The sequence below is a fragment of the Salmo salar genome, chromosome 01 (genome assembly GCF_965601325.2).
Source record: "Salmo salar chromosome 01, fSalSal1, whole genome shotgun sequence".
In the NCBI taxonomy this organism is placed as follows: Eukaryota; Metazoa; Chordata; class Actinopteri; order Salmoniformes; family Salmonidae; genus Salmo; species Salmo salar.
The window spans coordinates 33903651-33926674 of record NC_138291.1 but is presented as its reverse complement, the minus strand read 5'-3'; the positions used below and the strand labels follow the sequence as shown (position 1 = coordinate 33926674).

General features: G+C 42.8%; 1 protein-coding gene across 2 annotated transcripts in view; it reads right to left on the bottom strand.

Annotated features, from left to right (window-relative positions):
* Positions 1-4125: 4125 nt before the first annotated feature.
* The window catches only part of LOC106601569 (syntaxin-binding protein 6), a 122726-nt gene continuing 103827 nt past the window's right edge, over positions 4126-23024 (bottom strand). The window contains exons 3-7 of one of the 2 annotated variants that reach the window (XM_014193881.3): positions 17892-18022; positions 17565-17730; positions 11706-11816; positions 6708-6865; positions 4126-4493 (exon numbers count right to left, since the gene is read on the bottom strand). In XM_014193881.3, coding sequence (XP_014049356.1) covers positions 4470-4493; positions 6708-6865; positions 11706-11816; positions 17565-17730; positions 17892-18022 — 590 coding nt within the window. In that variant the 3' untranslated portion in view covers positions 4126-4469. The remainder of the gene's footprint in view (positions 4494-6707; positions 6866-11705; positions 11817-17564; positions 17731-17891; positions 18023-23024) is intronic. The other variant, XM_014193887.3, reaches the window with a different exon arrangement.

Here is a 23024-nt window from a genome sequence, read left to right as displayed (position 1 = left end):
CAATTGCAGGACCTTATATAGACATGTGCCTTTCCAAATCATGTCCAATCAATTGAAAAAAATCAATATAATCCATTTTGAATTCCGGCTGTAACACAAAATGCGAAATAAGTCAAAATCGGTATGAATACTTTCTGAAGGCACTGTACATCTTGGTTAAGTTGGGTTGTGATGACTGGGCGGCGTGTACCTCTGACTACATCGAGTCGCCGCCAGTCGATATGAGGAAGCAGTTTGTGGTTGTATTTGCCAAAAGTTTTATTAAAAAGTATGGATTTCAGCAAACAAAGAAAGGCACGCAGCTAGAGGACAAACATAGGTACACTGTAAGGGTTAAGAATTTACATTCTTAAAAGTATCAACTGACAGTGACTCGATGGAGTCGGAGGTTCAGTCCGCCCGCCATCATCTCCCTCAACTCCATTGAAAAAACTTGAGAACTTTTATATAGGGATAAGGGATAGACAAGAAAACATCTGTTGGCCTAGTGGTGCAGCTTTAAAGAACGGGACACCTTTTTGACAGTATTTTGCCAAAGAAATCAGCAAGTTGTAGCAACAGAAACAATAGCTTGGCATGTTATGGCCCACTGTACACACCTGTAGTCTCTACAGTACGCCTATAACTGGTGAACTTCAAATGGCACAAATAAAATACAAACATTAAGAGAACTTAAAACTTGAACTTCACAAGAACATTCATATATGTATTTGGGATGAATATATGATGAACTCAAATGTATTGAGGGTTCACAAAAGACATACTTGTTTGCAGTTGCATCGCCATCTGTTGGGGAATTTGAGAAAAGCAGTAACTGTGATATGTCAAATATATACTGAACAAAAATATAAAACATGGAACAATTTCAAAGATTTTGCTGAGTTACCGTTCATATAAGGACATCAGCCAATTTAAATAAATTAATTAGGACTTTATCTATTTCACTTGACTGGGCAGGAGCGCAGCCAGGGGTGGGCCTGGGAGGGAGGGCATAGGCAAGCCCACCCACTTGGGAGCCAGGTTGACCCACTGGGGAGCCAAGTTGACCCACTGGGGAGCCAGGCCCAGCCAATTAGAATTAGTCTTTCCTCACAAAATGGCTTTACTACAGACTGAAATATTTCCACACCCAGACAATCCCGCAGGTGAAGAAGCCAGATGTGGAGGTCCTAGGCTGGCGTGGCTACATGTGGTCTGCAGCTGAGGCCGGTTGGACATACGGCCAAATTCTCTAAAGCGACGGAGGCGGCTTATGGTAGAGAAATTAACATTCAATTCTCTGGCAACAGCTCTTGTGGATATTCCCGCAGTCAGCATGACAACACTTGCGGCATCTGTGTCATTGTGTCAAAACTGAATATTTTAGTGGCCTTTTATTGTCCCCAGCACAATGTGCACCTGTGTAATGACCATGCTGTTTAATCAGCTTCTTGATATGCCACACCTGTCTGGTGCATGGATTATCTCGACAAAGGATAAAATGCTCACTAACAGGGATGTAAACTAATTTATGCACAACATTGAGAAATAAGCTTTGGAATTTCTGGAATCTTTTATTTCAACTCATGAAACATGGGACCAACACTTTACATGTTGCGTTTATATTTTTGTTCAGTGTAGATGTTTGGACATAAGCCTGCACACATGCTGTGTCATTGTGATAATGTTAGCCCTCACAAAAAGGGATAGTGGATTACAGGGTATGACCTACAGTACATAGCATTGGAGAAGTTATAAATATACCCTTCACAGTGGAAGAAGCTAAGGTACACTAAAGCTACCCTTAATACAAATATAGTTTAGTTAACTAAAGAAAGTGACTTTGAAAAAGTAGTTCAATATATTCAAACTACTTTGTGATAAATTGACAAATCTAAATCTGAAATTTCTGACGACAAAATGCAAGTTCACTCTGCAGTCAGGTGTTAACTGAATGTGTCATGTAGCCTATTAAACACAAAAAGTATGTTTCCAGTGATAATTAGGCAGGTCTGATGCCGAAAAAGAAAAAATGTTTGCCTACTTTAACTATATTTTATTTTTTGCAAAAAAGTATTGTGTAGTTCCATTAGTTAACTACACCACTATATGGCAAACAAGTAATGAAAACACTGAAAACACTTCCAAGATTTGAATTTAGTTCAACTACCACCAAGCTACTGCAAAATGTAGTTAAATGACTAGTTGAACTACATGTAGTTCACTACTCCTTACCACTACCTATACATATCTTACCTCTCCCATGACTTTTTCTAGTTTCCTACAAAATCTATTGGCATTATTGTCAAATTCATCCCCCACACAAAAAACAACATTGTCAACAATTTAAAGAGAGACTTGAGACAATTTCTGTTTATTTAGATGGTATGCAATCTGATATAGACAACGAGACAGATGTTTTGAAATAACTCAATGTTACATTCAAACTAAAACGTATTGGTCTGTTATGTTTAATTGAAAATAACGGTGTTTGTCTGTATTAGATTTGACTAGTATTGAGATCTTCTGTAATAACTACCTATTCATTCTATAATAACTACCTATTCATTCTGTAATAACTACCTATTCATTCTATAATAACTACCTATTCATTCTATAATAACTACCTATTCATTCTATAATAACTACCTATTCATTCTATAATAACTACCTATTCATTCTATAATAACTACCTATTCAGCCTTTTCTACATACTATGGCCTTCTGTATTCCTCACACAATTCACTTCCAACAAGCACCATACATCTTAAGCAACACCCTCTTTCAAACCTGGTTCAAAACATACTTTACTTTCTCCCTTTGGTTATCAATATAGCAAGGCACTGTTCGCCTGTGTTACCATGAGTGTTGTCATAACACAATCAGATTGCTCAAGTAAAACCGCATGCTGTTGAAGTACTAATGAAAGACTGTTTAAAAAGGCACCAATATAGAACCATTGCACGTTGTTTAGGGACCTCATCTGGTCCTATGAAAAGTGAAGGATAATAACTTATTCAGAGACCAACTAAGGGGCTTCCACTAGCAAAACAAAAACACTTTCATAACCATAATACATATTAGTTATAATATTTTTATTAAAAACAATGAATATCCAAAATGTTAGGACTAAAGCAGACTAGAAGTTGAGGCAACGAGAATTTCATTAAGAACTTAACAGTGCTCTGCAAGGTAAGGTTGTCAGTGCACTGTAACAGCAAGACACATAGAATCTAAAATCTAAAAGTAATAAACATACCCACACTGTGGGTGGTTACTTGTTTGTGATGAAGCCACGGTTATACAGTCAGTGAATGGACACCAATACTGTACAATGCGGCTAGTGAAGATGTGTCAGCTGTTTTACAGAAAACATGTAATAAACCCCAATTAAACAATAATTACAAGATGTGACCAAGTTTGGAATCGAAAGGGTTAGAATGAAAATATTATTTTCAGAGATTGTGGTAGAATGAATTTACAGGTTTATAAGCTTGTTAACAACAGTTGAAGCTAATTTACAAATGGTACTGTAGTCTTTCACCTTACAATAAACAGTCTGATCTTGTCCTTACAACCAAGCGCTTCAATAACCCTTTGGAAATGTTACCAAAAGTAAAGCCTAAATGCTCATTTTTACTCTGTAGGTTTCATTCAACCTTTTGACAGACCATGCACTTGAACACTTGGTCACTCAGATTTTTGTTGTTGTTGCAAAACAGCACATTTCATACCATTTAATTGAAATATAGTCTTCCAGCAGGAGTTTTTTGAAGCAACATGTCCTTCACACATTTGGCTAATATTATGTCTGCAATGAATGAATGCACCAATGAGCCTTTACAACAGTATGATGCCAAATAGTCAAATGGCAAAAGAGATGTAATATTTTTTAACAAGTTAATGTTCACATACAGGGATGTACATTGTTGTCTCCAAGTACAGGAAATAGCCATCATGTGATACGCATGTGTCACGTCATCTAATCTCTTCTGTCTTGTTAAATTCTCCTCTTCCAGCACTGTATATATAAAGTTATTTCTTTGAAAGAGACAGCTGAGTTGAAGAGTTGCTCCTTTTGGGAGGGAGATCTGGACAGTGTGTGTGTGTGTGTGTGTGTGTGTGTGTGTGTGTGTGTGTGTGTGTGTGTGTGTTTGTCTAGGTTGGGGATGGCAGTGACCATTTCCATGATTTGCCAGGGTAAAGTCATGGAGTACTTTGGGGGCAATGGAGGCAGTGAAAGAGGAGTTAGCTGTGAAACCTTTGCTCTCAACTGTCTGAGCTCTCCCCCCTCTCTTTCTCCCCCTCCACATCATCATATATTCTTCATTAGAAACAAGGTAGCTACACAACAACACAAAATGTAAATGTTACCATTGTTAACAAGAGTAATCATGTTAAAAGTTGTAAGAATAATAAAATCAGAAATCCGTCCTTAATGGCGTCTGGCGCTCTTGGCGGACCCCTACCCCCGAAGGCTTAGCAATGGTTTAACACTTGTGCTTCATGGCCAGCTGTGGAGAGGGGAGGGAGAGAGAGAGGGGACAAAAAGTAGGCGACATGTCAACAATAGTAAGCTGTGGGGATATATAAACATTATACAGTGACTAAACCAAACGAGAAAGCAATTTAACTAAACATTTCTTCAACAGCCCCTCTGAATAGATGTCTTGGGGTTGCCACAAATCATTCAAAAATCTGCCTAAAAAAGTAACAAAGTGAGATGCAAAATCTATTAATCCGTCAATTAACCAGTCAATTCTTAAGTTAGCTAGCACATTAAAAACCAACCACCAACTAAGTAAAATAATCCAATTGATGCTGCTTTGTTTTCCCAACTGGTGGAAGCTAACATGGTTGGCATGGTGAGTAATAGAACAGGGAGAAGCAGGGTCTATTCTCTAGGCAGAGAGGAATGATAGCTATTAGAGTGGTGCTATTCCTCAGGCTTGGTAAGAGGCCCAGGTCCCAGTGTTTTCATCACCCTGGCTCATTAACAAGGGTTCTAATAGGCCTGGCTGGAGGTTCATTAGAGAAAAGGCCAGGGGCACCAATCTAATTCACACACAGAGACGTGCGCAGACACACACATAAGGGCACACGCACACACACACACTTTACTCGCCTACAGTTAAAAATAGAGGCGGTTGAAATCTCCAGAGCTAACAAGTGGGGGCAGCAGAGCTGCAGCACAGACCAGACAGCCGTGCTGAGAGGATGGTGAGAGCACAACAGTGGTGCTATTGGGACAGTCACAGAGCCTAAGCAGGTGGGAGACACTGCAGAGACGTACTAACAGAACCTGCAGTGCGGTTTCCTGCTCCAGGTCACCTTGACACAGAACTTCTTCCTTGTTACGAAGTCCAGCACAAGATACCGTATGCTCTCAGCTTCAACCAAAAAAATACTGGATCTCAGGTAGAAAGAGGTAGACGTGATATCTTGTTCAATGGCATGACAAGGGGGAAAAGTTTACAAGATTCTAACCACAAACCTGCCCTCTTACTGTACAATAGTTGGCAGATATACAACGTTCCCAACTCTTAACATCAAGACTCAAAAGGGGGAAAGATTATTTACTTCATGATCTTAAGGATTTTAGTTCAATGTTATCCCCAGGCAGAAAAGACATTGCAGAATGCATTTACTGTAGCTAGCTAACACCAAATGACACAGTGGTTATCCACGTATAGGGCTGCAGCTTTTAACAAAGTCACATACTGTACATGCTTAAGTGAGTCTTAACTTTTCAAAAAGTGCAAGACAACCAATTAATTAAATAGCCCGTACAATTAAGCATCTAATAGCTGGAGCCCAATAGGGAAGTGGATGACTGGGCCTGTATGGCATTGGGAGTTAAAGGGCCATTCTCTGAGTTAAAGACTTTTCCCATGAGCTTGATTCATTTCACACCACAGGGTCTTTATCTGTTAACAGTGAGGGGCCGACCATGTCCCATCAAATGGCTTTCAATTAGACCGCCATTGCAGTAATGTATTATTCATTTGTGTGCTCAAAATTAATGCAATGTGAACCGTTTTATAAACGAATTCCGGTCCAGAGTGGATGGAACAGTGGGTCAACCGAGGTGGGGAGATCCCCTTTTTACATGCGATGACAGAAGCAGGCCCGAAAAAAATGCTAGCTACTTAAAAAGTTATTGGAATTGATCACAGTCGTGGGCGCGTGCTAGAAGCGGAGAATGATTCATTTATCATTATATTTCTTCCTCCCGCTTTTGCAGCAAAACCATATTATGCTAATGACATCGTTAAGCAGCAGGTGATTCGTTTTACTTGTGTGAGGGATACAGTTGGATGGAGAGGATGAGAGAAGCCCATGGAGAAGAGCTGGGATGGACAGAATAGAGGAACGCACTGTGGAGAGGGGGCCTCCAAACAAGAACATCTAGCTAGTGAACCAGAAGCAACAAACTAACCACTTCAACTGAATCACCTCAAGAAGTAGAACACTGTTAGATCTTTCTCCCACTGAGTTTACATTTTCATGATAGATGGGATGAATTGTTAGTCAAAGACAATTGGGAAATGTGGGTTACATGGCATCACTATGCGATAATGAGTGATTATGTTTTAGCAATGTTATAGCCTATACCTACTGTAGGGCTTACATTTGATCTGTTCAGTTCATGTGTTAAGGAAAAACTCCGCAAGCCCTTGTAATGATGTGATATGTGACACGTGATTATGTGTGTGTGTGTGTCTCACCTTGTGTGCGGTGACTGAGAACTGCTCAGCACTGTTCTTCATCTCCCCTGTTTTCTCCTCCGCCCGGCTTAACCGCTCCCCTCGCTCGTTAAGAGCCTGGCTGGCCTTCTGTACAGCACTGGTCACACTGTCTGCTGCAGAGTGGAGTATACTGTTACCTGGAGAGGAGAGAGAAAGGGGGAGCAGGGGGGGTAGACAGAGGGGAAAAGAGATGGGCTAAATATAATAAATTATACAGTGCCTTGGTGGAGAAGAGGGTGAGGTGCTGCAGTTGCAACAGAGTATGAATCACTCTCAACAAAATAACTCAATGCAGCAGTGACATGAGCCTTACAGAAATGCTCTGCTTTAGAAGTTAATGTTGATGTTTCATTCAGCATCCCTGGCCGGACTTTGATTATTGACAAGGAACAGGTGAAAAACTGGGTTACTCCAATCAGGGACGTCCTAGGAAGCCAGCTAATGAGTTTTTCTACAGAGGTTGGTTTCCTGTAAGAAATGAGCCAATGAAATAAACTTGTCACAGTCCTCCAACTCTCTAACTAAAAGCATTCCAAATAGCTCCAGGTGTTTCTCAAGGGTTATTATTCTTATTTTCTTTAGTAAAACTTTAGTGGCAGCTCCTTCTCTTTTCCTCCTCTCAGACAGTGTGATAATAGCAAAGCGGGAACGAGTGCGTTCGACTTTGAACCCCTTGCGCTGGCGGCACAGCTGTGTGGATGAGAGGAAATAACAGAACACGGTCTTCCCCCGATAGCACCGACCCTGCGGATGTTTCCAACTGGCAAGCTATTAATCTACGGCTTTGGGGAGCGCTGCCTGCCGTCGACTAGCACTACACTAACAATCCTTGCTTTTGGTTGGGGACCGCCGTCTGCTCAAAACTTTCACTTCAGAGCCATTACCCTGGTGCAGCGCCAGTACTTTATAATCATCTCTTTATGTGGTGATATATCCAAGGGCAGCATGCCACTTTGAATAGTTTTGAGCATTGCTTTTCCTTTGAAGTGTGTTCTATTGTTGACCTGGCTGGGGTTCTTTGGTTGCCTGGGAAAGAAGACAATGGGGATGTTTTTTGATCAGTTGTTCCAAAGTTGTGAACAAGCCATTCTTTCAACGAAACTGGGGACTGGTACTGCAATTTTCTGTATGAACAATGGACAAAAAGAAATGCCACCAAAAAAAAAAAAAAAAAAAAAAAAAAAGGCCAGAGTTGATAACGTGCTCCTCTCAACTGGCTAGTTGTGGAAGGAATAGGAAATACAGCGGAACTCAATGTAAATGAGGCCTTCAGTGTTAGATGACCGTAAGTGAAATATGGGGTTAAAGTTCAGTTCCAAACATCCCATGAGATCAAAACCAATCATAAACAAATCACAGAGCCAATTCTATAATGGGGCTTTGACAATATAACAAATCTTCCAATATGTCCCATCTCCCACTTTTCTGAAGGGTCTGTAGTTAGAAGATGAGACAATATTGCTTCCATTTCTGCTTTGAGATAATTGAATAGGAAGATTGAGGACATCCAGGTTCTGTTGCAGGAGAGGGAAGCCACTAAAAATACTGAACCCAGCCAGTCATTTTAACATGTCTTCCCAAAGGGAACCCATACTGTAGAGTGTAGGCTATGCAGCGCTGTGGCGCCCAGGCAGGTACGCAGACTGATAAATAATTAGAGTTGTGGCGCAGCGGGTTAAATGACAGCCCAAAGCAGACCGGATGCCAGCTGGTGTTCCTCTACTCTCTGCTTTCCTTCAAAGGAAGTTAACTTGATAAAGTAAAATCCGTTTCATGAAAAGCTAGCTAATGCTAAAGCAACCCATTGGATTCCACAACACTTCCGGTAGATACTCACCCCAAAGCCAGATGTCACATTTTCATGGATAATGCAATAAATTAGGAGTACAGACACTACACATTTTCATGGATAATGCAATAAATTAGGAGTACAGAGACACTACACATTTTCATGGATAATGCAATAAATTAGGAGTACAGAGACACTACACATTTTCATAGATAATGCAATAAATTAGGAGTACAGAGACACTACACATTTTTGAGCCAAACCCAGCGCCATCACCGCGGTTCCAACATTTTGCCATGGAAGCGTTTCGACTTGTAGAAGATCTCCAAGTGGAAAGGTTTTGGCTAGGCTCTGGGTTTAATTACAGTGTAGGGAAGGAGAAATGTGTTTATCTAGTGTTGCTGTGGCCTCCATCTTCTTCACAGTATTGAAATAAGGACTTGTATTGGGACACAAGTGACATGTCACCCTTCCCATCCTTTAATAAATAAAAACCCTCTCCTTCCCCTGAGAGCAGAGAAGGGATGAGACCTCTTCACCTCTGTCCACATCCCTTTAATCCCCTCTCTCCGCTGGGCTGAGCAATTCCAGCCAGCTGCTGGATGAGTCCCCTCCTATGGTGAATGTAATTTAAAAGAGTAGCAGGGAGGCAGGTTGTGTGTTGACTAAGGACCTGGGTCTTTACTCTGTAGAGTTGATGAAGGTGCAGTCATTCTGCAAGGGGGAGTTGAAGGAGTGACGGAGCACATGGTGATTCAACTCTCTGTCCTCTGATTCTACTGAGGTTTCTCTTTACAAGAACATGGGGGAGTGATGTCTTGCTTTTAACAAGCACCTCTGGGTTGGTTTTTCGGGAAACCAAAGTAATCTCTGCTCAGAGAAAAATGTAACTTCCGTGTTACAACAAGGGTTGAGAGCTGGCACATTTTTGGGGGGAGAAATTTGTTACGATAACGTACGTGTTTGGCTGGTGAGTTTTTCCTGAAATGGTTCGCTCACTATCCCTGTAAAGGAATCTAACCTTCCTGATGCTGTGTCCTATGACCAGGGACCTCCAACATCAACAATGGAGGGAGAATGCGTTTCTACATCCCCATGTTATCAATATAATCAGGGCGCGCCTGTAAAACAAAAAGGCAAAACCCTTTCTTCTGCAACAAAAGTTGAAGAAAAGTGAAATGCCCCACAATGAACCCAGAAAGATGATCCAAAAACACAATTGCAGGGTGATTCCATCCCTTGAGCCTTTGACCTCTATAATCAAGTGACCACAAGTCAGGCCGACACAATATAATGTTGTGGTTGTGAACATGGAACCATTTTAATGTGCAGGAACATGATGATGACTGTCAATCACCACTTTCTCTCAAAGCCTGCTCGATTGTTTATGCCATTCAGGGTTTCCCAAACTCGGTCCTAGCCCCCACCATCTCACCTTGGGTGCACGTTTTGGTTTTTGCCCTAACACTACACAACTGATTCAAATAATCAAAGCTTGATGAGTTGGTTATTTGAATCAGCTGTGTAGTGCTAGGACAAAAAAAGAACGTGCACCCAGGGGGGCCCCAGGACAGAGTTTGGGAAAACCGGACTGTAAATCACCCAGTTAATACATCTACACTCAGACCAATGCAAGCATACGCTCAGGAATACATTCTTAGAGGCACACGCATGCTTGCTAGCACAAACACACCCATGCATAGGCCAACTATATTAAAAAGGTAAGCTCAAGCAGAGTCAATTACCATCCAGAATGCTGCCCTGAGGCAGTCTCTGTGTGGGTGTGGTAGGACAGGGGGTAGAGATCAGAGATGGGTTCTATATCTATGGTAGAGAGACTCTCCTGTAGAGTACAGTCCCACCTACTAATCTGTACATTACACATTTCATCAAAAGCTTTCCATATTAGTTATGACCAAAGGGCCTTTGTCGTTGGTCCCCTTAAAGCAGAGCTACTGAAAAATGGAACAGCTGTAGCATTGTGTAGCTACAGTAACTCACTCCCCTGTCATCCTTAGTTTGTCAGTAAGAATTTCACACCCTGCAGCTCAACATGGTGCTGCACATGCTGTGCACAGCGACAGGGACGGGAAGAGGACGAGAGACAAGAGAGTTGAGAGAGATGTAGAGCTCAAGAGAAGGCAAAACAGATAGTGAAAAGGGGAGAGTGAGAAGGATACACAGCCGTCAATAGAGACTGACGTAGCCAACACAAGATGAACTCAACATGTCACCCACCCTGTAGAGCAGAGCTCCCCAACAGGATGGCATCACACTGGGCATACTGCTGTACCCACCGAACCCCCCCCCCCCCCCCCACTAGCAGCGGAGAAACCAAGGAGACAAATCCATTGAACGTTCCCTAACTCCCCCCTCTCCACTTTTCTGCTGCCTAATTCATGCAAAACTTCTAACCTAAGCCGCCCGTTTTCTTCTTAATACAGTGTTAATCCACTTTTTTAAAGTCATTAGGAGAAAGGGGAAGAGTCTTCTGACATTCTCAGCATGGTTACAGTAGAGTTGCCCATTCATTTTGTCACTGCTCTGCTAATAGGGTTGCAGCAGTCAGGGAGTGGGGATGCTAATGGGAACAAACATGGAACATTCTGTCCCTGAACCGAAGAGACACTGTCGGTCTAATAGAGCAAATTGCTACTAGGTATTCAAGTACCGTAACCCTCATGAAAGTTTAAAGAGATAAACGTCAGGGTTGCAGATTATACTGAAAAACCATAACCCTGTTCATAATTGCCTTGTTTATATTAGTTCCAAGGACAGTTTGAGGATGAATTGGTATTGAGATGACTAATGTAGGTATCGCTCATTTACTGTCCCTGTGCTTGAGGTGGAGAGAAGATAAGACTTAAGTTGATGACATGGTTCCTCGGCGTGAATTAGCTTGTTTAATCTGAAAGGCTGACAGTGAGGTGACCGTCGATCTCATAACTCACAAACTGTGCATCTAAAAGAGGAGCCTTTTCTGTACACCCGTCCCTCAAAATGACAGTATCCCACTAGGAAGTCCTATACTCTGTGTGCATACAGATATTCTAGAACACACTGTACATTCTGTAAGCCATCAAATGTTATATCATTAATTGGAAGATTGAAGAGTGAAGAGCTTAACTGCCTTGTTAGTAAAAATGATGAATTATTATAGTTGAATGTAAGATTTGTTTCCTGCTTACCTTCTAAGAGTAGCCGCCGACCTTGGCGTCGACTGTTTAAAACAACTTCTTTCCTCATTCTGTTCAAAAAGACCTTGCAACGGAAAACGACTGAATCTACAGTTTCATCGTCTGTGACAAGAAAATGGAAAAGGAATGTCTTAATTTTGGTTTGTTTTTGTTATTTTATCTGTTAGACCGAAGAAATTACTGTATGTTGTTTAATACTTATTACAACAGTACAGTTTGTTCTAATATGGTCATTTTTGTTAATTTTGGTTAAATAATGTAATAGACTTACTGTATTACGTTATTAAAAGGGCTTCGTTCAAACAGTGAATTAGGAAAGAAATCAAATATTTTAATTTGGGGTAACTGGAATAGATTAGGGAAGTTAGGGGACCGTTTAAGTAGAAATGAAGTATTGTTTGTTATTAACTTGATGAAAGGTAGCCTGTATTGTAACACATTTTCACTTGAGTTGTAATTGACTGCATAATCTATCAGCAGTTTCCCATAAGAAATATCACAACAGTTTAAATGGTGTAAATTCTGCTTGAAGTTCCCTCCTGACAGTAAGCATTTGCATGATAGTTTCCGAAATGATTCAAAAGCTAATAAAAGGAGCGTATATTAGCATTTAGCATCCTAGAATTCAAAAACTGATAAAAGCAGCAGCCAATATTTTAAACTCCCTCTCACTATTTTAAGACACGCTCTGCCACTTAAGCAGAGGCCCATGAGAGTCTGTGGGGAAGAGCGCGTGCTACAGCCTCAGTCGATCCTGATAACGTGGCTTTAACAAAATGAGTCCAGCAACGCTGCTTTAATTCAGGCCCTATTACACGGCCCATCAAGTATCACTACACAAGTTCCTGGCTGCACATCTCCTCCACACGGCTCTAAAGGGAGTTCACAGCGGTCTCAGGATGAGGGAGGCTTTTCGTGCATCACCTACGCATAACTAGTGAGGCGACAACCAAAAGACGTGACCAAGATGGAAGTCTGATGAGAAAATAATGATTGTCATTATTTAACCACATGCATTAAAAAAGGTGCACTCCGTAGTTTAACATTTCAGTCAATAAAGAATAGGACCAAGTGTCCTATTTGTGTGTATTGCACAACCTTTTGGTCTAAACCTCCATTGTGTGGAATTCATACTGTTACCACAAGGGGAAGTACAGCAATGGAGAGTGCCTACACCCTCACCTTAAAGCCCAGCTCTGTATTATAATTCCAGACCAGGCCTTTTCAATAAAGAAAGGATGAATAAAGTTCATCATAAGCTAACAGAATCCACAGTAAGCCTGACGACCTTGTCCTGTCAAACCTTTACAATCTCTCAACGCATAAGAACAACCGTCCCTGAGTCCAGCCTGCCAATTAATATCATGTTCACTAACACATATAACTCTGCCTCACTAAAACGGTGGCAAAGTGACAAGCCATTTCTTTGTTTTTGCCCAGCTAACAAAGACCAGCTCTTGTGTAGAATAGATAATTGCCTGTCAGGGTGACCCAGTGTAGAGTAAGCGCCTCTGTTCTGTGTTAAAGGCAAATCTAAATCAGCAAGAAAGGGCAATATCCCAGAATCCTCCAGTGGGTCATTAGGCCCTGTGTGTTCTAGCAGTGTAGTAATAAGTATGTTATCGAAGGCACCTCAGTTACGACAACAACTAGTCTATTAAAGCCTTCAACACACAAACACCATTATAGTGATCGTGTCAACCCCAACAAGGTAGTGTGTAAGCAACATGGTTCCTGACCATTTGACTCAATGTGTTTTTCGTGACAGTTCAACGGGACGAACCTTGTTTATTGTTACATTGACAGCAGGATGTTATTTTTATCTGGGAAGTTAACGAGGCCAGTAAAGCAATACAATACTGTACATTATGGTTACACTAAAGACGTTCAAGCTATATCTATACCAAACTATCTAATCTAGTAGTGCATGTGAATGTTGAATAGGGTCCTATACTCCAGAGGTAGTTGCTTTGTCATCCCTATTCTCCATGCTGGTCAGTCAGAAGAGGGGCGTCCCACACAGTTATTGTCCCACACCGGAGCAGCGTCATGATATTTGTTTTGCACTGGTGTGAGACTTAAACTGGAGGGGACAGTGGTGGCAGCACTCTGACATCCTCTTCCTCCTACTGTCACTAGGTCTCTGGCTGTGCGGTCACCTCCGTTGGCAGTCACGCTACTCATTGTGCTTCCTGGGAGCTGAGAGTTGGCTTTTGAGGTGATTGAACAGACATGGCGTTGCCAGGTCAATGTCTTTCTATGGTCTATATCCAATCTAAGTCTATTAGATTGAAAGCATTAGCAGATTTGGGGATTGGATATTGATAGTAAAAACTAATCTTTAGAGTCAACTACTAGCTGAGCTGGTGGTTACATAAATAAACTAAAAACCGTTGCCAAAATACTGGAATAATGAAACCAATACCGAGCGTGCTTTGTGTTGGTGTTTTAAGTATGTATGTGTGTTGTTGCATAAGTGAGACCCGACACAACATCCCATTACACCCAGTATGCAGATGACCATTTAACTGGAGGTGTCTGACAGAGTGAATGAGAGATAGGCCACAGATGTTCTCGCTATGTTTTGGCCTATTCTTCAGCCCCCCAGAGGACAATACAATAACCTCTACCCACACTATAACTACAGCCCAGCCAGCAATACACTACTGTATTTGTCAGGGGTACACTGTACAAGTTAAAAAAGGAAGAAAAACATACAAGCTGTGGTTTATGATGTAAGAGGGAGAAGATCAGGGCAGAGGCATATAGCAATGAGGAGTAGAGGGGACTTTAACAGCAGGAGTAGCTGGGAATGGAAAGGAACTGTCTTCCACTCAATAGTAATTGGCTAATACAGCTTTTTCTATAGAGGGAATGATCTATTTTTAAATGTATTGTTACAATAATGATCAAGTAGCACTGCGTCTATAAAGAATAAATGATCAGTGTGCAATATTCCTCTCAAAATAACTGCTTATTAATGTTAATACAAATAGCTTTTCTGGAGTACGCCCATTGAATTACATTTGATCAAACTTCATATTTCTCTACTATAGCTCCCCTCTCAGGTCTCAAGAACAGGTTAACAGCTGATTAAGAACAGGGTCTTCCACAACCCCCTCTCTGGCTCAGGAACACAGAGGAAGCCTTCCCTCTACCAACAGGCTACCTTCTACCTCCCCTGTAAGGATAACCTGCTACTATATGGAAATTACTTCATATTTCTTACCTAGGTGGTCAATTCATATAGGAATTGGTTGTGTTGTGAACGTAGGAATGTGAAGCCATGTTATTTTTTTTATAAGCTTGTGTATATTTTTTAGTTATTAGAGTGTGGGAGTGAGTTAATATTCCTTGTGACTAAAGGTTAGTTCTCAGTGGACTGGTTTTTCCATCATCTCAGGAGTAAAAAAAACGATTTAATGATGATGTATCATAGTACAGTTAAAGATCATTAGGTAGATTTAATGATGAATCATAATACAGTTAAAGATCATTAGGTAGATTTAATGATGATGATGTATCATAGTATAGTTAAAGATCATTAGGTACATTTAATGATGTATCATAGTATAGTTAAAGATCATTAGGTAGATTTAATGATGATGTATCATAGTATAGTTAAAGATCATTAGGTACATTTAATGATGTATCATAGTATAGTTAAAGATCATTAGGTAGATTTAATGATGATGTATCATAGTATAGTTAAAGATCATTAGGTAGATTTAATGATGATGTATCATAGTATAGTTAAAGATCATTAGGTAGATTTAATGTTGATGTATCATCATTAAAGATCATTAGGTAGATTTAATGATGATGAATCATAGTATAGTTAAAGATCATTAGGTAGATTTAATGATGATGAATCATAGTATAGTTAAAGATCATTAGGTAGATTTAATGATGATGTATCATAGTATAGTTAAAGATCATTAGGTAGATTTAATGATGATGTATCATAGTATAGTTAAAGATCATTAGGTAGATTTAATGATGATGAATCATAGTACAGTTAAAGATCATTAGGTAGATTTAATGATGATGATGTATCATAGTACAGTTAAAGATCATTAGGTAGATTTAATGATGATGTATCATAGTGTAGATTTAATGATGCCTTTAGGAACGGCAATCGTTAAAATGAAAAGTCCTCAAAGTAAATGGGAATAATAACTCAGTGTCGTTATACAACAAATCAGATCTGAACATGTAAGTGGCATTCTCTACATATAGAATGAAGAACTTTTCAGTTGAAAGACAAAACAGACCTTGGAGTGAGAACACTAGATCTGACCCAGAGCTTTTTCTGGATCAAAATGGGGCTTAGGTGGTGGGCGTGGCCATGGGCGTGGCCAAAGGTGCAGTCGCACTGACATTACGTCACTGGCTAATTTCCTGCAATTCTATACATTTTGCCATGTGGCAGAGATGCAATTTTGCAGTTTTAATGCAAATATCCTGAAATTCTACACATTATCTTTCCTATTTTCACCCCTTTTTCGTGGTATCCAATTGGTAGTTCGAGTTTTGTCTCATTGCTGCAAGTCCCGTACGGACTCGGGATAGGCGAAGGTCGAGAGCCGTGCGTCCTCCGAAACACAACCCAACCAAGCCACACTGCTTCTTGACACAATGCCCGCTTAACCCAGAAGCACCAACCAACGTGTTGGAGGAAACACCGTACACCTGGCAACCGTGTCAGCATGGATTGTGCCTGGCCCACCACAGGAGTCGCTAGTGCGTGATGGGACAACATCCCTGCCGGCCAAACCCTCCCCCTAACCCGGACGACCCTGGGCCAATTGTGCGCCGCCCCATGGGTCTCCCGGTCGCGGCCGGCTGCGACAGAGCCTGGACTCGAACCAGGATCTCTAGTGGCACAGCTAGCACTGTGATGCAGAGTCTTAGACCACTGCAGCACTCGGGAGGCCCCCACATTATCTTTTCTACATAATTAATATCTGGTTTTAGTCGTTTAAGTTATTGTTAAAACACCAACACAAAGCACAAAGAGAGAGAGAGAGCGAGAGAGAGAGCGCGAGAGAGAGAGCGCGAGAGAGAGAGAGCGCGCGAGAGAGAGAGAGCGAGCGAGAGCGCGCGCGAGAGAGAGAGCGAGCGAGCGAGAGAGAGAGCGAGAGCGCGCGCGAGAGAGAGAGAGCGAGAGAGCGCGCGAGAGAGCGCGCGAGAGAGAGAGCGAGAGAGAGAGAGCGCGCGAGAGAGAGAGAGCGAGAGAGCGCGCGAGAGAGAGAGAGCGAGAGAGCGCGCGAGAGAGAGAGAGCGAGAGAGCGCGCGAGAGAGAGAGAGCGAGAGAGCGCGCGAGAGAGAGAGAGCGAGAGAGCGCGCGAGAGAGAGAGCGCGCGAGAGAGAGAGAGCGAGAGAGCGCGCGAGAGAGAGAGAGCGAGAGAGCGCGCGAGAGCGAGAGAGCGCGCGAGAGAGAGAGAGCGCGAGAGAGAGCGCGCGAGAGAGAGAGCGCGAGAGAGAGAGAGCGCGAGAGAGAGAGAGCGCGCGAGAGAGCGAGCGCGCGCGAGAGAGAGAGCGCGAGAGAGAGAGAGCGCGAGAGAGAGAGAGCGCGAGAGAGAGAGAGCGCGCGGAGAGAGAGAGAGAGCGCGGAGAGAGAGAGAGAGCGCGGAGAGAGAGAGAGAGCGCGGAGAGAGAGAGCGCGGAGAGAGAGAGAGAGCGCGGAGAGAGAGAGAGCGCGGAGAGAGAGAGAGCGCGCGAGAGAGAGCGCGAGAGAGAGAGCGCGAGAGAGAGAGCGCGAGAGAGAGAGCGCGAGAGAGAGAGAGCGAGAGAGCGAGAGAGAGAGAGAAAGAGAGATATGGTGTGTCTTGTCACTGTGTCTCTTACCTCCCAGCAGTTTGGACTGACAGTTGACAAATTCTGGCTTGCTCTGAGAGCTGTAGCGCTGGCAGGTGTGGTGGAGGATCTGGATAAAGGTGCACTTTTCGCCGGCCGAGCCAGCCACCCACTGGTCAAAGGCATTGTCAAATGCCAAGTCAAACTCTGGACAGTCCTTATAGAGAGAGATACAGAAACAGAGCAAGAGAGATAGCGAACAAGCATGAACAAGGCACTAGGTGTTGATATGGGATTTGCCCTAATGAAATAGGCCAGGTCATGTAGTCAGGAAAAACTCAGCCCTCGGCAGGGAGGTTCAGGGAACTGTAAACTCACTTTGTTGGGGTCACAGCCGTTGACCTGTCTCAGCTGGTCGATGGTCCACATTGACCTCTTGGCGAAGGACGATGAGCCTGGGAACTGCTTCACCTTGGTGATGGACACATGGGAAGGCTTCTTATTTGTCACTGCGAAGAAGAAATTAAGTAACATTAGTTCAAAACTAAAAATATTATCTGTTAACAATAGTAAGGGATTCAACTTAAATTGAACAAAGTTAGATGCCAAATGTTCATATAATGAAGGTGCTGTTTTGAACAGAGGGAATGTGAGAACACACTATGGTCACCACAAGCAATGAGAGTGACAAGCTTCCTCCATAGCAGCTGTGCTCAGGAATACAGAAGTCATTGGTGCCAAAAACAACATAGGCTTATCAGCAAAAGCAACAGAAAATAAAAAGCTATTTTTTCCTGAGACACAGCCTGGCCTAATGTTGACTGGACCTCCCTGTGGCCGGGCCTTGGACATTATAGTTATCCAGTTAAAATATGCCTACTAATCTTTCATTTATCTCCAATGGGAGCTATCGTCTTTAACCCAACCACACAGTGTCTGACAGTACGATAAGGTGCAGTGTGACAAAGAAAATAAAAGGTTAACTTCGTTGGTCTTGTCAGAGTCTGCGGTTATGGCACCTTTTACACATCACCAGATGCAACTCGCACAAAAGTAAAGCACCCGTTTGTATCGATAAAAATGATGTATTGCTTCCAGTCCTCTGTCGACTAAATCTAAGTGGATATCAAGAACGGCTAAAGCCTTGTGGTAGATTATCTACTTTCAGTATCTGGAGAAAGAGGGAAAGTATAAATCAACACGTGTGGTTTAGCCAAAGAGGAGTACTCATACTAGTGAGTACGGCCTGAGGCCTACTGTAGTATCTAGTATCCACATCCTGCCCTGTGACATCACCACACCTCCCCGCAGCCCAGACTCTTTCCATGGATCAAAGCTCTGTGTTTACAGATCATCCTGTTCAGAGTTCCGTCATGTGTCAGAACCACTGCATGCGTGCACAGCTGGATCCAGGCACGCCAATATCTTTTGGAAGGGCCAACGTGCTCCTGTGTTGTTTTTGCTGGCCCAAATACCAGGCCACTGTTTCCGCTCTCCCCATCTGCCATTGTGTCTTTCTGGATAGACAGATAGGCCTTGTGTAGGTCACTCCTCTTCTGTTCAGAGTTTGGTTTCCAAAACACAGTCCCATCTGGGCAGGTTGTTATCAGTTACCAACATGTTTTTGAGGCCTAGTGTCAGACCAAGCCCTTCTCCTGTTATTCACGTTGTCTTTTCAAAAACATAGGCAGGGCTAGATCCCTGTCTGTTATTCACGTTGTCTTTTTAATAACATAGGAAGGGCTAGATCTCTGTTTTTCGCATCATCCTGTTTGTTGTGATAGTATATCCTTGGTGAGGGGAGATGTTTGGATATATTGTACATGTCCATTTATACAGCTGTATCTAACAGCGGAACTTGTGGACTGATCTCAGGGTGCGACAGTCAGGGGCTTGGTGTGAAGAGTCCCGTTTTCTACCTGAGCCGCGTGGTGCTTCTGGTAAGATCTACTCTGTTCATTTTGATATTACAGACTTCCAGTGAGCACTGGAAGCACCTTCTGTTTAACCAGTAAATGTATCCATCTACAAAGTGGAACTGGTTTCTTTAAATGGGTTCTTCTTGACTAACACGGCTACAGAGTAGAGGTTGACCGATTAATCGGAATGGCCGATTAATTAGGGCCGATTTCAAGTTTTCATTACAATCGGAAATCGGTATTTTTGGACTCCGATGTTACGTTTAATATATATATTTTTTTACCTTTATTTAACTAAACAAGTCAGTTAAGAACACATTCTTATTTTCAATGACGGCCTAGGGACGGTGGGTTAACTGCCTTGTTCTGGGGCAGAACGACAGATTTTTACCTTGTCAGCTCAGGGATTCAATCTTGCAACCTTACGGTTAACTAGTCCAATGCTCTAACCACCTGCTTTACATTGCACTCCACGAGGAGCCTGCCTGTTACGCGAATGCAGTAAGAAGCCAAGGTAAGTTGCTAGCTATTTTTAAACTTATTGTTTTTTATACGATCAATCAATCATAATTACTAGTTAACTACACATGGTTGATGATATTACTAGTTTATCTAGCCTGTCCTGCGTTGCATATAATCGCTTAGGTACACGTTGCTCCAACCATAAACATCAATGCCTTTCTTAAAATCAATACAAGTATATATTTTTAAACCTGCATATTTAGTTAAAAGAAATTCATGTTAGCAGGCAATATTAACTAGGGGAAATGTGTCACATCTCTTGCAAACAGAGTCAGGGTATATGCAGCAGTTTGGGCCGCCTGGCTCATTGCGAACTGTGAAGACTATTTCTTCCTAACAAAGACAGCCGACTTCGCCAAACGGGGGATGATTTAACAAAAGCGCATTTGCGAAAAAAAGCACAATCGTTGCACGACTGTACCTAACCATAAACATCAATGCCTTTTTTAAAATCAATACACAGAAGTTTATATTTTTAAACCTGCATATTTAGCTAAAATAAATCCAGGTTAGCAGGCAATATTAACTTTCGGAAAACCCAGGCTTTTACGAGAGTAGAAATCAGTGAAGCAGATATCAGAGCACAAGTCAGAATTGGGGCTAGCAACAGTAGATAGGCCAGGGTGTACATGCACATTTCCAGATATCATTAGCAGAAATACAATCAAGGCACGGCATAGGACAGGGAGAGCTCTGCAGTGCTGATTTATGACATCTGAATGTGCATCAGATGGCAACAAGATCATATTGTACAGCAATTTCATCAGGTAAGATGACTACAAAGCCAGCGAGAGGTGGTTACAATAGGATGGGAGGCCTAAAGTCTGTGTAACCAATACAGTCTGTCCCACGGTTGGGTAAAGGATGTTTGTAGTCAACAAAGTATGCAGGAGTCATGAGGCAAAATGCACAAGAAAAAATTTAATATACTGCTCCAAAAAATAAAGGGAACACTTAAACAACACATCCTAGATCTGAATGAAAGAAATAATCTTATTAAATACTTTTTTCTTTACATAGTTGAATGTGCTGACAACAAAATCACACAAAAATAATCTATGGAAATCCAATTTATCAACCCATGGAGGTCTGGATTTGGAGTCACACTCAAAATTTAAGTGGAAAACCACACTACAGGCTGATCCAACCTTGATGTAATGTCCTTAAAACAAGTCAAAATGAGGCTCAGTAGTGTGTGTGGCCTCCACGTGCCTGTATGACCTCCCTACAACGCCTGGGCATGCTCCTGATGAGGTGGCGGATGGTCCCCTGAGGGATCTCCTCCCAGACCTGGACTAAAGCATCCGCCAACTCCTGGACAGTCTGTGGTGCAACGTGGCGTTGGTGGATGGAGCGAGACATGATGTCCCAGATGTGCTCAATTGGATTCAGGTCTGGGGAACGGGCGGGCCAGTCCATAGCATCAATGCCTTCCTCTTGCAGGAACTGCTGACACACTCCAGCCACATGAGGTCTAGCATTGTCTTGCATTAGGAGAAACCCAGGGCCAACCGCACTAGCATATGGTCTCACAAGGGGTCTGAGGATCTCATCTCGGTACCTAATGGCAGTCAGGCTACCTCTGGCGAGCACATGGAGGGCTGAGCGGCCCCCCAAAGAAATGCCACCCCACACCATGACAGACCCACCGCCAAACCGGTCATGCTGGAGGATGTTGCAGGCAGCAGAACGTTCTCCACGGCGTCTCCAGACTCTGTCACGTCTGTCACGTGCTCAGTGTGAACCTGCTTTCATCTGTGAAGAGCACAGGGCGCCAGTGGCGAATTTGCCAATCTTGGTGTTCTCTGGCAAATGCCAAACGTCCTGGACGGTGTTGGGCTGTAAGCACAACCCCCACCTGTGGACGTCGGGCCCTCATACCACCCTCATGGAGTCTGTTTCTGACCGTTTGAGCAGACACATGCACATTTGTGGCCTGCTGGAGGTCATTTTGCAGGGCTCTGGCAGTGCTCCTCCTGCTCCTCCTTGCACAACGGTGGAGGTAGCAGTCCTGCTGCTGGGTTGTTGCCCTCCTACGGCCTCCTCCACGTCTCCTGATGTACTGGCCTGTCTCCTGGTAGTGCCTCCATGCTCTGGACACTACGCTGACAGACACAGCAAACCTTTTTGCCACAGCTCGCATTGATGTGCCATCCTGGATGAGCTGCACTACCTGAGCCAATTGTGTGGGTTGTAGACTCCGTCTCATGCTACCACTAGAGTGAAAGCACCACCAGCATTCAAAAGTGACCAAAACATCAGCCAGGAAGCATAGGAACTGAGAAGTGGTCTGTGGTCCCCACCTGCAGAACCACTCCTTTATTGGGGGTGTCTTGCTAATTGCCTATAATTTCCACCTGTTGTCTATTCCATTTGCACAACAGCATGTGAAATTTATTGTCAATCAGTGTTGCTTCCTAAGTGGACAGTTTGATTTCACAGAAGTGTGATTGACTTGGAGTTACATTGTGTTGTTTAAGAGTTCCCTTTATTTTTTTGAGCAGTGTATATAACAACTTGTGGCTAGCCATTGTAAGTTCAGAGTCACTCGTCCCAACAGTGCGCGTGTGCTTTTATTTCTGGAGGCAGATTTCTTGTACAAAATGCCAGTGTATGGTCTTTGAACAGCAGGAGGGGGCTTCAGAGGACGCTTCAAAGACTCCTGCACTTGTTGGGCCCAAACGCCTCGACAGCTTTTACTTCTCACGTTAGTGCTAATTGAATTTGTATCTGGTCTGTCCTTGCAAGCCTGGGAGCCTTAACTCAGCATTCAGTCCCCATAAAGTAAAATATATCATTGTAATGTACTTTATTTGTTACCATGTGTGTAACCATGCCAGCCTAGGACCTCCACATCCGTCTTCTTCATTTGCGGGATTGTCTGAGACAGCTTAAACTGTGTGTTTGCACAATCGAATAATTTCTGCACAAACTGTCAGAAACCGTCTCAGGGAAGGTAATCTGCTTTCTAGTCATCCTCTCCAGGATCTTGACCTGACTGCAGTTCGGCGTCGTAACCGACTTCAGTGGGCAAATGCTCACCTTCGATGGCCACTGGAACACTGGAGAA